The 17441-nt window shown below is 35.9% G+C and overlaps 1 protein-coding gene across 2 annotated transcripts in view; it reads left to right on the top strand.

The window, feature by feature from the left end:
- Positions 1 to 17441, top strand: part of COL12A1 (collagen type XII alpha 1 chain) — a 121429-nt gene that overhangs the window by 11887 nt on the left and 92101 nt on the right. The window contains exons 4-12 of one of the 2 annotated variants that reach the window (XM_023219254.2): positions 1081 to 1224; positions 1674 to 1733; positions 3615 to 3878; positions 4049 to 4213; positions 4891 to 5064; positions 9267 to 9557; positions 9772 to 10374; positions 12202 to 12474; positions 15496 to 15768. The exons of the other annotated variant lie outside the window; for it this stretch is intronic. Of the exons in view, the coding sequence (XP_023075022.1) occupies positions 1081 to 1224; positions 1674 to 1733; positions 3615 to 3878; positions 4049 to 4213; positions 4891 to 5064; positions 9267 to 9557; positions 9772 to 10374; positions 12202 to 12474; positions 15496 to 15768 (2247 nt within the window). The remainder of the gene's footprint in view (positions 1 to 1080; positions 1225 to 1673; positions 1734 to 3614; positions 3879 to 4048; positions 4214 to 4890; positions 5065 to 9266; positions 9558 to 9771; positions 10375 to 12201; positions 12475 to 15495; positions 15769 to 17441) is intronic. 2 annotated transcript variants of the gene reach the window in all.

Raw genomic sequence — 17441 nt, forward strand, 5'->3', positions numbered from 1 at the left:
TTTCCACTAACATTGGCTAAATGGTAAGAAGAAGTCTTGACTGGCTGACAGTAGAGATGGAAGATGTCAACACAGCTTATTACTAGAACTATGTTTATTTATCTTTTAGCCTTTAAAAATACTAGTGATTTTACATACTGATTTACCAGGAAATACAGCTTTTTTAAAAAAGATGATTTAAAAACTTAAAAAGGAGTCAAAAATTTACTTTTTTCTCTTTGAATCTTTCTCCCCAAATATATTTGCAGTTAACTTACTCATTCCAAAGCAGAAAATCAGTTCTCACAGGGTCCATACAGTTTCCAGCTGTTGGGAATAACGGACACCCAGCAATTCCAAAACTGACACTGGGACTACCCAACCTGGCAGAGTCTGAGTGTCTTGATGTCCTCTGGGGATCTTGGTTGGTTTTGCATATTCCACCTGCAAACCAAGAGCATTTTTCAGCCGTGTATTGCACCTGCTATCTTTCCTAATTATTTATATTTTGATGAAAACAATATAATTAAAAATATCATCAGGCACGTAATTCCCAGGAACCACCATATTTCCTGATTGAATTGAGAATTAACAGAATCTAGAAGGGAGTACATAATTACCAAAATATAAGTAAACACCTAATATACTGGACCTTGAAATATTTGATACCTGCTTAAGTCAATGCAGAGGTCAATGTTACCAATTAAGGCATGTAGCCATTTGAGTATGGAATATGCACTGCTTCTACACAGATTTCCTACTAGGGGTTGGTCTTAACCTCTGGGGTTTGTTTTCCTTGAGTTTATTTTCATCTCTTATTTCTCTCTCTCTGCTGTCCTCCAATGCATAATTTAAAATTAAATTCTTTTTCTTTGTATTTATAAAACTGTTATCTCCCATTAGTCTCCAAAACCAATGAAAGATTTTTAGTTCGATATTCTGGTATACCTTTAAACTAGAAAAGTCTTGAATTCTCAAACAAGTATTAAATATGATTGTAACAAAAGAAATACCAGTCCATTTATTAAATTTCTAAAATTCAAAATTTTAGTTTTGGAAGGCAGTAAAAAAAATAATGATTTTTCCTTTTTATATTTCCAGATGGGCCTACTAAAGAATTTACCCTTGCAGCTAGTACCACTGAAACTTTATTGTCAGAACTTGTACCTGAAACAGAGTATGTGGTGACAATAACTTCATATGATGAAGTAGAAGAAAGTGTACCAGTTATAGGACAACTAACAAGTAAGCATACATATAAATTAAAATACTTATATCCTTTTTATTTTGCAGAAAGGTTTTCCTACTTCAGATTTAATCTCTTGTGATACAGAGTTAATTTATACCAGTACTAACTATTTTTTCTGTTATCCTAGTTATTAGTGGACATGAATAATTCATTCCTGATTTAGAACTCTGGTCTCTGGAAACAGCAGGAATGTTATAAATGAAGACCATTAAAAATGTTAAACTTTGCTGGACAACAATGTGAATATCTTTTTGAAATATCTCAAAATATCACTAAAATAAGTTACTTGCAAGGGAATGATTATCTGGCAGTATTCTCTGACCAGCTGGGCAGGACCATACTTTTAAGAGACAATAGCAAAAACTAATATAATACATTTATTCTATTTTAAAGAGAATGTCTGCTTGGGTTCATTTCCTTTTGTAATAATAAAGTTTTAACTTAGTTCAAACAGGTAGTTCGACAAAGCCAGTGGAGAAGAAACCTGGAAAAACTGAGATACAAAGTGAGTGTTTCTCGTACTATTTTTGCTTAGATTCATGGAAGTGATAAATATAGGATAGAACAAATGTTCCAGTTATATACATAGATTGATCTTACTCCTATATTAATTTCTATAAGCTTTATCTAGAAGGAGCACAGGCAATGTAAGAATAATGTATAACTAAGCCATTATAACTTAAGTTCTGACATTCTAGCCAGTTTTTCATTCTATTTACTAGATATTCTTTTCAATGGGAGAGTTTGAAATTGTGTGTGTTCAACCTTTCCTGCAGGATTTTGGCAATAGGTGAAAACAAAGCATATTTCAGGACTCAGCTCGTTTCTCAAAGACAAACTGATAGCATTAGGTGGTACTTAGGAATATATGAGAAATACAAGGCTGGAACATGAGAGAGATGCCCTCAGCTAGTGTTCAAAGCAATACAATTGTCATGAAAATACTTTTCTAAGTCCATGGGTATGTTATGCTCCTGTCTAGGTTATTTACATGGCCTTAGTTGAAAAAGTTGTAACCTTTTTCAGAGTCTCTGTAACACACCTCTTATAAATTGGTGCATTTGTAATAAGATGAAAGCAATTTTATTTAGTCTAGATCTTGCAGTTATTAGACTCCTTTTGTCTTATATTGCTTTGTCTGACTTATGGGGATAGATCCTTAGGGGATTTCTTGGACTTCTAATTTTGTCACCTTCTAAAACTTGGATTTATGACCTAGAATGACAATAAAAAGATTATAAACACAAAAGTCTCTTTATCTGGAAATATTCCCTCCAGACCACTGTTTATCATTATTTCAGATGCTAATATTTTCAACAATTAGTATTGTTTTTAAATTGAAGTATTATGCCAAGTATTGACTTTTTAAATAGGCTTGAACTGACCTATTAAATAGTGTGCAAAACTTATTTGAGAATACAACTTATATTTGGCTAGCAAAATTTTCCAGCACCCTCTCCTTCTCTTCCTAGCCAAATACTTCTTTTATTACCTACCAACTGACTGCAAGGACAAACTCATCTTCAGAAAATTCACTTGGTATTGCATTACAAATACAGATTTTCATAAAACCAACCTGACCTCTACCATAGAGAGAAGGAAAGATAACATATTCAGTTATAAAAGCTGATCATTGTATTCTGATAATTTCAGAATACCACATGGATTTTTAACTTTTGAATAAAAATAATTGTTTACCCTCTTTGTTCACTAAAAGTAGGTTTTAATTGTCAAATTTAAACATATTGATAATTAGAACTAGATATTTTGACTATTTTGCATAATTTTATGCTTGTTTTTACTTCTGTTAGGCTCCCTTAGTCCTCTAGACTAACCCTAATACAAACTTTAGATAATTATATTGAAAAGTGCAATAGAATCTTAACAAATTAGGTCTTCAACTCAACTGCACTTCCTTGAATGGTACAGCAATTATTTTGTATTTATTTGTTGATAAATACCAAGGAATAAAAACCCTTTGCTTGTATTTCTTTTGTGTGACTCCTAAATGTTTTATAAAATTTGTACTTGTAAAGAAGAGTGAGGGTATAGTTTATAAAAATGGATAGGTTGATAGCGTGAATACTTGGACTTTATGCCCCTGGAGAGCAGGTTATAGATCTATGTATCTCTTTTTGTATAATGTCTCATATAGCAATTTAAAGACATCTAGTTCCATGAATTCATCTTGATAAAGGCACTGAAAATGCTTCTATGTGTTGTTAGTAAAACTGTATATTCGTTTGTGCATGTGGGTGAAGAACAATCGGTGAATATGTTCTAATGAACAGAACGATTTAAAGAGCCGACATTCTTGCAATGTTAGCGTGTATTGATGAGCTGATTTAATAAAACATCATTTAAAAAGATATCAAATGTATTACAGAATGCTCTGTCAGTGCCTGGACTGATCTGGTTTTCCTTGTGGATGGCTCTTGGAGTGTGGGAAGAAATAATTTCAAGTACATTTTAGACTTTATTGCTGCTCTTGTGTCTGCTTTTGACATTGGGGAAGAGAAGACAAGAGTTGGAGTTGTTCAGTACAGCTCTGATACCAGGACTGAATTTAACTTAAATCAGTACTACCAAAGGGATGAGCTTCTTGCTGCAATAAAAAAAATTCCATATAAAGGTGGCAACACAATGACAGGTATGTTCTACAGATTTCTTTAAAGTTAAAAATAAATGAAATGTCTGTTTCAGAAAGAAATGACGCATTGCCTAGTACGTATTAAATATTTTTGACATTATTCGCATAGTTTTTGACTTTGGAAAAATTGTGTAGTACAGAGTAAATGAACATGTTTCTTTTCCCTTTAGGGGATGCCATTGATTATTTAGTTAAAAATACTTTCACGGAATCTGCTGGGGCAAGAGTTGGCTTTCCTAAAGTGGCAATTATTATTACGGATGGAAAATCCCAGGATGAAGTGGAAATTCCAGCAAGAGAGCTGCGTAATGTTGGAGTTGAAGTTTTCTCCTTGGGTAGGTTAAGTTCAGTTAATTATTTCCATTTTACAGCTCCTGCAGTATACTTAATGTTTAGGAAGATGAAATATTGATTCCTTAAGGAAGGATGCTATTAGAAGTGTTTACTGCATTTTTATAGTGTAATATTAAAGACTTAAATTCTCTTTAAGTAAAAATTCTGCTTATCTATTTCCCTTATATAACTCCCTTAGCATATGTATTTAGGAAGGTGGTATTCACATTCTTTGCCAGCTCTCTACTTTTCAAAGAATGCTGGGCCAGTGATTCTAATAAAGATCCTCCTTGTATTATCATTAAGTGTTTTTTATATGTTTCCTATATTATGTAATACTTGAAGAATTCAGAGGGCTCCAGCTTATTCAGGACTCTGGAAGAAAAAAGTATTATCTTTACAGATGGCAAAGACATGTGATGGTATGGTTGGGATGAAAGCCCACTCTGTTTAACTAACCATTTGTTTTCCTCTTTGGCTGGCCACTCTATGCCAAATTACAAAATGTTTTTGTCATCTGCACAGTTGCACATTCGTTATGAAGCAAAGCAATCTGGCTTATGACTTAATAACGATTTGAATATGTCTTCAGTTGTGAAAGACAGAGAAAACGAAGAACTCCTCCAAGTCAATTGGCACATTTCCCATTTCAATATGTCCTTATCCTTTTGTTTCAAAGGCATTAAAGCTGCAGATGCAAAAGAACTCAAACAAATTGCCTCCACACCTTCATTGAACCATGTTTTCAATGTGGCCAACTTTGATGCAATTGTGGATATTCAGAATGAGATCATCTCCCAGGTGTGCTCAGGTGTTGATGAACAACTTGGTGAATTGGTTAGTGGAGAAGAAGGTGAGTAGACTGTGTAGTATTCCCCATGTGTTAGTCTTTTCCATTGTTTGAGTATTTATAGTTTTAAAGTTATCTTAGAAGTAGACATACTTAAATGTTTCTTCCAGTGATTCTCCAATTGTATACTCCATTTGCATTGTTTTTTAGCAACTCAATTTGTTGATACCATTTGCATTGTTTTTCCTTCCAGTAGAACATTCAATAAAATGTATCATTGCAAAGTTCTTAAAAATTTTTTTGGGAGTGACAAGTTATGATTTACTCTTTTGTTTAAGACTCTTTTGTATACATTGAATGTCTGTCTAATTATGCTATTATGGTACTTGCTTTAATTATCTTGCACTCTGATTTAAACGTTGATGGGCTGGAAAGACATTTGCAACTTAGAATAATAAAAATGTTTCTGTTAACTGGCTAAGAACAAGGGTTTTCTATCATTATGCTCTGTGTAATGTTTTGAAAGCTTTTAAGAATATTTCAAAGGTCAGTCAATGTGATCCTTCCATTAGAAAATTCTCCCATTTCTATTAGTTATTACTTCTAAATACATGGGAGAAAGAAGAGACATTTCAAAAGCATCCTTTTGAACATTAAAAATAACAACCTAAAGCCTTTATATTTTTCCATCATTGTTCTCCTCTCAGCCTGAGAATCGTTAAGTGATTAAACATAAATTCTAAATAGTGACATCTTCAATCGTACAAACTCTTTAATCTCCAATTTCTGAACATTTTGTCAAAATGTTCATTGGTCCTAATTCTGTCTCAAAACTTCTCATTACTTCATGGACTCTCAATCTGTTCCTTTGTTTTACTGTCTAATGTCTAACCTTTTTGCTTTGTATTATTATAAAATCCATCTCATTCACCTCCACTTTTCTCTGATTAATTCTCTTTACTCAATCTTTTAAACAGTTTAATTCTTCCTGGGGTGCAGTTGCATGTATGCAAGGGTAGGCCAAACTTTTTTTCTGCCACTGTTGGAACTTTCCCTGTGTAGGGGGCGCTGGGGCTGCATCACAGGTGTTCACATTTCTCTTTAGTGTCTTTTCTCTTCTGCTGGACTAACCTGAGGCTTCTCTCTTCTGCTGGACTAGCCTGTACTGCCTCTGTATCCCTCAGGTTTGGCCAAATTTCCATGTGGCATCTCTGTGGCTTCCCTCCTACTACTTTTTACTGAAACATAATTTTTAAATATATATATATTTTTAAAATTATTTTCATTTTTTAAACTTTTAAGTTCAGGTGTACATGTACAGGTTTGTTACATAGATAAACTTGTTTCAGGGGGGGTTTCTTGTACAGATCATTTCATCACCCAGGTATTAAGCCTAGTAGCTATTAGTTATTTTTCCTGATACTCTCCCTCCTCCTACCTTCAACCCTCCAATAGGCCCCAATGTGTGTGTTGTTTCTCTCTATGTATCCATGTGTTCTCATCATTTAGCCCCCAGTTATAAGCAAGAACATGTGATATTTGGTTTTCTGTTCCTGTGTTAGTTTGCTAAGGATAATGGCCTCTAGTTCTATCCATGTCCCTGCAAAGGACATGGTCTTATTCTTTTTCATGGCTGTATAGTATTTCATGGTATACATGTCCCACATTTTCCTTATCCAGTCTATCATTGATGGGGTTTTATGTTAATTCCAAGTCTTTGATATTGTGAATAGTGCTGCAGTGGATATACGTGTGCATGTATCTTTATAATAGGATGATTTATATTCCTTGGGTGTATACCCAGTAATGGGATTGCTGGGTAAAATGGTGTTTCTGTTCGTAGTTCTTTGAGGAATTGCTGCACTGTCTTCCACAATGGTTGAACTAATTTACACTCCTACCAACAGTATATAGGCATTCCTTTTTCTCCAGTACCTCACTAGCATTTGTTATTTTTTGACTTTTTAATAGTAGCCATTCTGACTGGTGTGAGATGGTGTCTCATTGTGGTTTTGATTTGCGTTTCTCTAATAATCAGTGATGTTGAACTTTTTTTTGTATTATTGTTGACCACATGGATGTCTTCTTTTGAAAAGTGTCTGTTTATGTCCTTTGCCCACTTTTTAATGGGGCTGTGTGTTGTTTTCTTGTAAATTTATGTTCCTTATAGATGCTGGATATTAGACCTTTGTTGGATGCATAGTTTGCAAAAATTTTCTCCCATTTTGTATGTTGTCTGTTTACTCTGTTGGTAGTTTCTTTTGAGTTTCTTTTGCTGTGCAGAAACTCTTTGGTTTAATTAGATCCCATTTGTCAATTTTTGTTTTCGTTGCAATTGCTTTTGGCATCTTTGTCATGAAATCTATGTCCTGAATGGTATTGCCTAGTTGTTTTCCAGGATTTTTACAGTTTTGGGTCTTAGATTTAAGTCTTTAGTCCATCTTGAGTTAATTTTTTTATATGGTGTAAGGAAGGGGTCCAGATTCAATCTTCTGCATATGGCTAACCAGTTATCTGGGCACAATTTATTGAATAGGGAGTCCTTTCCCCATTGCTTGTTTTTGTCAGGGTTGTTGAAGATCAGATTCTTGTAGGTGTTCAGTCTTACTTCTGGATTCTCTATTCTGTACCATTGGTCTAGGTGTCTGTTTCTGTACCAGTACTACGCTGTTTTGGTTACCACAGCCCTGTAATATAGTTTGAAGTCAGATAGCATCACACCTCCAGCTTTGTTCTTTCTGCTTAGGATTGCCTCAGATATTCGGATTCTTTTGTGTTCCATATGAAATTTAAAATACTTGTTTCCAGTTCTGTGAAGAATCTCAATGGTAGTTTATTAGGAATAGCGGTCAATCTCTAGATTGCTTTTGGCAGTATGGCCATTTTAATGATATTGGTTCTTTCTGTTTATGAGCATGGAATGTTTTCCATTGTCATCTCTGATTTCTTTGAGCAGTGGTTTGTAGTTCCTCTTGTAGAGATCTTTCACCTAACTAGTTGGCTGTATTCCTAGGTATTTTATTCTATTATTCACAACTCCCATTGTGAATGGGAGTTCATTCCTGATTTGGCTCTCAGCTTGATTGTTGTTGTGTATAGAAATGCTAGCAATTTTTGCACATTGATTTTATATCCTGAGACTCTGCTAAAGTTGTTTATCAGCTTAATAAGCTTTTGGGCTGAAACTATGCAGTTTTCTAGAGGGATTATGTCATCTGCAAACAGGGGTAGTTTGACTTCCTTTCTTTATATTTGGTTGCTTTTTATTTCTTTTTCTTGCTTGATTGCTCTGGCCAGAACTTCCAATTCTATATTGAACAGGAGTGGTGAGAGAGGGCAACCTCATCTTGTGCTGGTTTTCAAGAGAAACGCTTCCAGCTTTTGCCTATTCAGTATAAACATCATTTTTGTGTGCTACATCTGATTTTTTTTTTGAGGAGGTGATGTGTAAATTTGGGCCTTTTTACACACACTTCTTGCAGGTTGATTTGTAAAAAATTAGAACTATATCTTCTGGGAAGTTGATTCCATTGACAAATCCAGAATTTTGATATCGTCTGAAATATATTAAAATACTTTATATTAACAGTCAAATGCATGACTATGTCCTATGTTGAGTAAGGATCACCATTTTTTAGAGGATTGATATGTGTGTGTCAATATGCATGTTATAAGTCATTGTTTCCCCTCTGTTTGGTGGCACTGTGAACATAGTTGAACTTTTTTTCTTACCCTGAAACTAGTGAAAATAAAATTGTTTAAAATTATAAGAACTTGTCATTTAAGAACTACTAAATGTTTTATCTTTCTTGGCATATTATAAAGCATCTTTTAAAGATTCCACTTTTGTGATGTCATTAAGAGAGAAAAATTCCATAAAGAATTGAATGAAGCATTGATTTAACAAATATTTATCAAGTGCCTACTTTGGTACTTGAGAATGAAGACAATGAGTGAATACCAAAACCAGAATGGAAATCTTGGTTTCAGAGAAGAATTAGGCCTGAGGTGTCCCAACATTAATTTCTTCCAAATACTTTCTTATTCCATTAACTTCTCAGCAATTTGACTAAAAGCCAAGTGTCAAGCCACTTTTGGTTTGATAGGGACATGTGAAATTGGAGACTGAGGAGGGTATTGGGCAACTCTTTTCAATGTATTCAGGATTAATTTGAATAAGGAGATTTGAAGGTCCAAACCTAAAGACCAAATTAATAAGGTTACATCTCACTGTTATTAATCACTGTCTGCTTGTAACTTTTTAGTTGTTGAGCCTCCTTCAAATTTGATTGCCATGGAAGTCTCTTCAAAATACGTTAAGCTAAATTGGAATCCATCTCCTAGTCCAGTGACTGGCTACAAAGTCATCCTCACACCAATGACAGCAGGAAGCCGACAGCACGCTCTGAGTGTGGGGCCTCAGACAACCACACTCAGTGTTCGTGACCTCTCAGCAGACACAGAATACCAGATCAGTGTTTCTGCCATGAAGGGAATGACATCCAGTGAACCTATCTCAATAATGGAGAAGACTCAGCCAATGAAAGTACAAGTGGGTGAGTTAATGTGTGCATGATGTGTTTGGAATATATGAAGGTCTGTTTGACAGAATGCCTTACTTGTTAGGACTTAGTTTTGAATGAAATATTTGCAGTAGTTTTTTTTTTTTTTTTTTTTTTTTTAAGAAGCATGCTTACTAAGAAAGCTAGATATGTATATTTTAATGATGAATATGTATTGAAGTTTAATGTACTTTTTTTCTCTTTACAGAATGCTCACGTGGTGTGGATATAAAAGCCGATATTGTGTTTTTGGTTGATGGCTCCTATAGCATTGGGATTGCAAACTTTGTTAAAGTTAGAGCCTTTTTGGAAGTTCTTGTAAAAAGTTTTGAAATTTCACCAAATAGGGTCCAGATTAGTCTTGTCCAATACAGCCGGGATCCTCATACTGAGTTCAGTTTGAAAAAATTCACCAAAGTGGAAGATATAATTGAAGCAATAAACACCTTCCCTTACAGAGGAGGATCTACAAATACTGGCAAAGCAATGACTTATGTCAGAGAGAAAATATTTGTGCCTAGCAAGGGATCAAGAAGCAATGTGCCAAAGGTCATGATTCTTATCACGGATGGGAAATCATCAGATGCTTTCAGAGATCCTGCGATAAAACTAAGGAATTCAGATGTTGAAATCTTCGCAGTTGGTGTGAAGGATGCTGTTCGCTCAGAATTAGAAGCTATTGCCTCTCCTCCCGCAGAGACCCATGTGTTCACAGTGGAAGATTTTGATGCTTTTCAGAGGATATCTTTTGAACTCACACAGTCTATCTGCCTTAGAATTGAGCAAGAATTGGCAGCTATAAAGAAGAAAGGTTAGTAGACGTTGAGAGTAAAAGTTATTTCTTCATGAACAAAGCATTTTGGTTTCTAAAATTGTGGATTATGTGCTTCTTCAATTCTTTTTATAGACAAGAAAAAGTAACTTTTCTACATTATTGAAAACTATTGAACTTAGTTTACTTAGCTCTGAGATATTACTTTCTCCTGGGTATGGATCATATTTTAGTTGGTGAAAAAGCCGTTTACTCATAAGAGTCATGAGATATTTCTGTTCCTAGATCCTCAAGCAGGTTTAGGAACAAGTTTTGTCATATGTATGTGTCATTTAGAATCTAAGTCCCAAGTATGGGGTGTTCACTATGTGCTGGATACTGAACTGGGTCCTTCAACTCAAAGGTGATGAGAATATAGTCCTGCACCTTTGGATTCTTTTTATGCATTTCCTGGATCATTTTGGGCATCATTTGTCACATATGGAATTTTCTTCGTTTGCCTGATCTACTTTTCAATGTTTACTTAAAAGTCCCATCCCTTGAGTTTAATGTCCTTTTCAGGGACATGGATGAAGCTAGAAACCATCATTCTCAGCAAACTAATACAGGAACAGAAAACCAAACACTGCATGTTCTCACTCATATGTGGGAGTTGAACAATAAGAACACATGGACACGGGGGTGGGGGCATCACACACCAGGACCTGTCGGGAGGGCTAGGGGAGGGATGGCATTACTAGAATACCTAATGTAGATGACCAGTTGATGGATGCAGCAAACCACCATGGCACGTTTATACCTATGTAACAAACCTGCATGTTCTGCATATGTACCCCAGAACTCAAAGTATAATAATAATAAAAAAGTCCCATCCTTTTTATGAAGCCTTCCTCAACTGTAACTGTCTTAGCACTAGCATGCTATCACTTTCATCAGTTGGCTTTCCTATGTACTGCTATTTTTTTTTTTTTTTTTGAGACAGGGTCTCACTCTGTCACCCAGGCTGGAGTGCGGTGGTGCAATCTATGCTCATTGCAATATCTGCCTCCCCAGTTCAAGCAATTCTTGCACCTCAGCCTCCCCAGTAGCTGGAACTACGGGAGTGTGCCACCTTGCCTAGCTAATTTTTCTATTTTTTTTTTTTTTTTTTTGGTAAAGACGGGGTTTCATCATGTTGGCCAATCTGGTCTTGAACTCCTGACCTCAGGTGATCCACCCACCTCATTCTCCCAAAGTGCTGAGATTATAGGCATTAGCCCCCATGACCTTCCAGCTTTTTTTTTCTTATGGTTGTTAATAATGTTGCATTGTCTCGTTTCTCCATTTTGATTGTGTGCCCCCAAGGATATACTGTATGTGTTAAACATTGTCTCTTTCTGTGATTTAGTTTAATAACTGCTTCGTTTAATAAACATTTTGTTGTTGGGAAAAATTCCTTAATTTTTACTTTGAAATATTTGTCTGCAAACCACCAAAGGTTAATATCCAAGTACTAGGGATGAATGGGAAAATGTGGATGGTTCATTTTAGGTCTGCTAAGGTTTAAATATTCCAGTTGTGGGCAAGGCCATTCTATTGCTACTTCTTTAAGAATCTCAAAATTCACATTCAAATTTAATCACTCATTTAAATAGCAGAAGTTAGTATTATGGATACTCAAGGTGAATAATCAAGATCTCTTGTTGGGTTGTAAGTTGGGGGGTGGGCTTTCTCTCAATGGTCAAATGTAGATGAGGTACTCAGTGCAGTGGTCTCAATGAGCACCATTATCCCAAATTAATATAACCCATTTTATAAACATTTAAATATTGGTTATGGTTTTGTTTTATAGATTCAAACATTTTTAACTTTTTTTTTTTTTAATAGCTTACGTCCCTCCAAAGGATCTTAGTTTTTCAGAAGTGACTTCTTATGGTTTCAAAACCAACTGGTCTCCAGCTGGAGAAAATGTTTTTTCATATCACATCACCTACAAGGAAGCGACTGGGGATGATGAGGTCACTGTGGTGGAACCAGCATCGAGCACCAGTGTTGTTCTCAGCAACCTGAAGCCAGAGACCCTGTATTTGGTCAATGTGACTGCGGAGTATGAGGATGGCTTCAGCATTCCCTTAGCTGGAGAGGAGACCACCGAAGAAGGTGTGATGGGGATTTCTGCCACTGTTTTTCAAAAATGAATAATTTATTGCAGTACAAAGTTAATAACCATCTGCTTTATAGTTCAGAATTGCCAATGCCTTTGTAAGATTTGGCATCTTTTAAAGACAGCTTTTCATAAATCTTTTTAGAAAGAGAAAAATAACTTTTAAGTAAAAAACCTTAGAATTCTTTTGATGAATTTGAAGTTAAGAGACCTAGAGAACTATTGATAATTATGAAATTAACTTTTGAAATACTGCTTATCCATCATTTTTGGTCCCACATTTCAGGAATGTCATGTCTTAAATCTTTCTGAAATTTTTTACTGTACTTACCGAGTTATGGCATATATATATATATATATATATACACACACACACACACACACGCACGTGTATATATTGGTAATAAGTATATTATCAATTATTTATTTTCTTTTAAAAAGTTGTACTAAAGTATACATATTTACCATTTTAACCATTTTTTGAGTGCACATTTTAGTGGCATTAAGTACATTCACCTTGTTGTGCTACCATCACCACCATCCATCTTTAGAACTTGTGAAACTGAAGTTCTGTACTCATTAAGAAATAACTCCCCATTCCCTCCTTCCCTCTACTCCTGGAAACCACCATTCTATTTTCTGTCTCTAGGAATTAGAGACAGAATTCCTTCTGATTAACTACCTTACTTGAGAGGACTCTTTCAGTACTTGTCTTGTTGTGCCTGGATTATTTCACACAGTAAATGTCCTCAAGGTTGATCCATGTTGTAGCGTGTGTCAGAATGCCCTTTCTACTTATGGTTGAATAATATTCCACTGTATGTATGCACCACATATCTTTTAAGATGGGGTTCTTACTGTGTTACCCAGGTTGGCCTCATAATCCTAGGCTCAAATGATCCTCTTGCCTCAGCCTCCTGAGTAGCTGGGACTACGGGCATGTGCCGTGGCGCCCTGCTTCACATTTTGTTTATCTCCATTCATCAGTGGATATTTGGGCTGCATCTACCTTTTGTGAATATTGCTGCTATGAACATGGTGTGCAAATTTTGCCAAATGTTTTAAGCAGTATTTCTTTACATATGTACTCCTTACTGGATAGAGTTGAATATATTTGGACACACTTTGTTGTGTTTGACATTTAAGGGCACCAATTTAAGTTGGTTAGTGGAAGACTAAGGCAAGGCAATTATTCTTTAACATTAGCATAGCAAAGTATCACAATAGATGTCAATTGTTGTTTCCTCTTTTGACTGGGAATAGGAGGTAAAGATCCTGAAAGAATAGTGTGAGGAATTTAAGATGGTTATACAGAAGTATTTGCTGACAGGGATGGTACACATTGGCATACTATACTGATAAAAGCTAGAGAATATTTTTTCTATTTCTAAGATTTCTATTTTTCTTTTTTTTTTTTCATGGTTTAGGTATATTTCTTCCTGAAGGCCACTACATAATCTAAATGGCCTAAGAAGTCCTTTCATCTTATGACTTTTGTGGTCATATAAGCAAGAAGGCCATACTCAGATATTTTTGACTTTCTGATGCTTTTCCTGTAATGCCCACACTACTACTCAATGACCCTGACCCTTTCTCTTCAGCATTTTGGGAAGGGAATGGGAAATCTGTCTCAAGAGAGGACTTGTCTCAGGGTTTTTGAGTAGAAGTCACTCCATTCATACACACTCTAGTTTTTGGTCATTGGGCTACTACAATGGAGTTGGGTAATATCTTTTCAGTTATATTGTCTGTAATGGAATCTGGGATTTAAATTTTCTTTAGTTGATAAGAAAGTTTCCAATGTAATACTTTCATTAAGCTAACAATTATAGAGCTTCTGCTATGTGTCAGATGCTCTGCTAAATGTTTTCCGTAGATTATCTCATTTAACCACTTAAATAATCCTATAAATAGTCATGTTTTGCTGCTAGCGTAATCTACGGCTCAGAATTACATATCTATTAAGCTTCAGAGCTAGGATTCCAACCCATCAGTCTACCTGCTGATTTGTTCTGACTTGTTTAATCTTTTTCCTTCCCATACAAAATGAATCATGGGTTTAAGTTGGCCAAGTACCATTTCTTTCCTTCCTGGAGAGATATACTTCCTTCCTTTCTCTTCTAGAGAGATACACTTCCTTCCTTTCTTTCTCCCTGGAGTGATCTATTGATGTGTTGAATATTTAAGTAAACTTCTAAATGTCTGTGTGATACATGCCAGGCATGTTGTATGAGGCTTTCACCCCAGTGGACTGAGAAGACAAAGACCTTTAGTTTATCTTTCCTGAATATATTGTCTATAGAGACAGTTGGCCCCATTGAGCAAGAGGGTCATTTAAACATGTTTACTGAACACAAAACCAAATGATGTTCTCATTTGGGCTTAAAGAAAAATGCTTTTAAAATTATGAGTCTGTGGATGTTACCCATAGTGCACCTTAGCTTCAAGATGTAGATCTAATGAGCATTCATTAAGTACCCAATTCTCTGCTTGTTCCATCCTGTGTATGGTCCAATTATTCTCCAAGTCAAGTGACTATACAGATAAAAAGTTAGTGTGGGACTGACTGGATAAGACAGTTTGGTTGGGTAGGTAGATATGGTAGAGCCGGGTGTTAGGTGTTATTTTCCTAGTTTCGTGAGAAAATGTAGTAAGAGTGCAAGTCTTGTCTGCTTATATTCAAAGAAATGAATTGTTTTTATTCTTGAAGTTTATAGTGGTATAAATTTAGCATTTGATAGAATATTATTTTAAAAGTTTACTATTATATACATCTTTATGTAATTAAAAATTAATAGTACTTTGTTTCTGGATATTGTAGAATTCATATTTGCTATTTCAGAATTTAGTTAATCTCTGGCTAAATGAATGCAGAAACCAGGATGTTTGCAAATAAATTGCTCATGGATTTCTTTAGAGAAATGGTATAATTTAGTAATAAAAAAGTAATTTTTGTATTTTTCATACAAAGTCAGTCAATCTATGTTTTAACATCTGTTTTTCTTTTTGTATTTCAGTAAAAGGAGCACCTCGAAACCTAAAGGTGACAGATGAGACTACAGATAGTTTTAAAATTACTTGGACGCAAGCTCCAGGGAGAGTTTTAAGATATCGAATTATATATAGACCAGTTGCTGGTGGAGAAAGCAGAGAAGTTACCACCCCACCCAATCAGAGGAGAAGAACGCTGGAGAACTTGATTCCAGACACAAAATATGAAGTAACTGTAATTCCTGAATATTTCTCGGGTCCTGGTTCTCCATTAACTGGAAATGCAGCCACTGAAGAAGGTAGAGGAAATATGCTTATCATATGGTGACAACCAAACTCTTAGACTAGAAGGGAACATTGGGACAACTATCCAGATAAAAAACTCATGAGACACTTTGTTTCAATTATTTGAGTATGTTAGACCATAGTCCTTTTAGACTTAAGTGTAAATTTTTTTTTTACTTAATCATGACATTATTTATTTGTGTTGATAGATTTAATTAATTAATTTATTAATTTTTTTGAGACAGAGTCTCCCTCTGTCATCCAAGCTGGAGTGCAGTGGCACGGCTCACTGCAACCTCCACCTCCCGGGTTCAAGTGATTCTCCTGACTCAGTCTCCCAAGTAGCTGTGATTACAGGCACGTGCAACTACACTCAGCTAATTTTTGTATTTTTTAGTAGAAACAGGGTTTCACCATGTTGACCAGGCTGGTCTGAGACTCCTGACCTCAGGGGATCTGCCCGCCTTGGCCTCCCGGTATGCTGGGATTACAGGCATGAGCCACCACGCCCAGCCTTGTGTCAATAGAATTTAAATGCTAAGGCCGGGCGTGGTGGCTCAAGCCTGTAATCCCAGCACTTTGGGAGGCCGAGACGGGTGGATCACGAGGTCAGGAGATCGAGAACATCCTGGCTAACATGGAGAAACCCCGTCTCTACTAAAAAATACAAAAAACTAGCCGGGCGAGGTGGCAGGCGCCTTTAGTCCCAGCTACTCGGGAGGCTGAGGCAGGAGAATGGCGTGAATCTGGGGAGGCGGAGCTTGCAGTGAGCTGAGATCCGGCCACTGCGCTCCAGCCTGGGTGACAGAGCCAGACTCCGTCTCAAAACAAAAACAAAAACAAAAAATAATAAAAATAAATGCTAGGATATAGTCTCAATATTCTTTTAAAAATAATATTATTAAATGTTTTAATGTGAATTGAAGGATGGCTAAGAATTAAAAATCAAACTGCTATGCACCATTGAAATAGATTGTATTTTACTTCTTAAGAAAGATTTTTAAACATTAACTTGTTTTTCTTTAGATGGGATGATTAGGATCCCAGGATACATTCTGATGTTTGTTGAAATTATTAATGTTTAATATGTGATTTCATTGGGGGCAAAATAAGGCATTCATACTTTTTCATTTTATTTCCTAGCTCTAATGTTTTTAAAATAGCAATAATAAAGCCAAGAACACATTAGCAATAATGAAAAGTTACTGAGTACCTGTCTGGTGTCAGGTTCTGTACAAAAGGCTTTTCATATATTTTGTTTAATCCCTGCATAGTGTTTATGTTATTATTATCATCTCAGCTTTATAAGAGAATTGAGGCTGAGGAAATTAAATAATAAATCAAGACTATGCAGCTAATAAATGGTGAATCTGAGTTTATGGATTTTACTGCCCTACTGCAGACATTTACAAGGAGTATCCATTATAGCTTGGTCTGCATCACCCTTCTCTGTCTCACTGCCTTCCCTCCCACTGCATCACTCTACCCACTCCCTCCTCCCCCACTGCATCACGCTCCCACTGCCCACTACACTCCCTCCCACTGCATCACTCTCCCTCCTTCCACTGCATCACTCTCCCATCTGCCACTGCTTCACTCTTCCACCTCACAGCATCCTTTTCCCTCCTCCCACTGCATCACTCTCCCTCCTCCCACTGCATCACTCTCCCTCCTCCCACTGTATCAC

This window comes from Piliocolobus tephrosceles, chromosome 5 (genome assembly GCF_002776525.5).
Source record: "Piliocolobus tephrosceles isolate RC106 chromosome 5, ASM277652v3, whole genome shotgun sequence".
NCBI lineage: Eukaryota > Metazoa > Chordata > Mammalia > Primates > Cercopithecidae > Piliocolobus > Piliocolobus tephrosceles.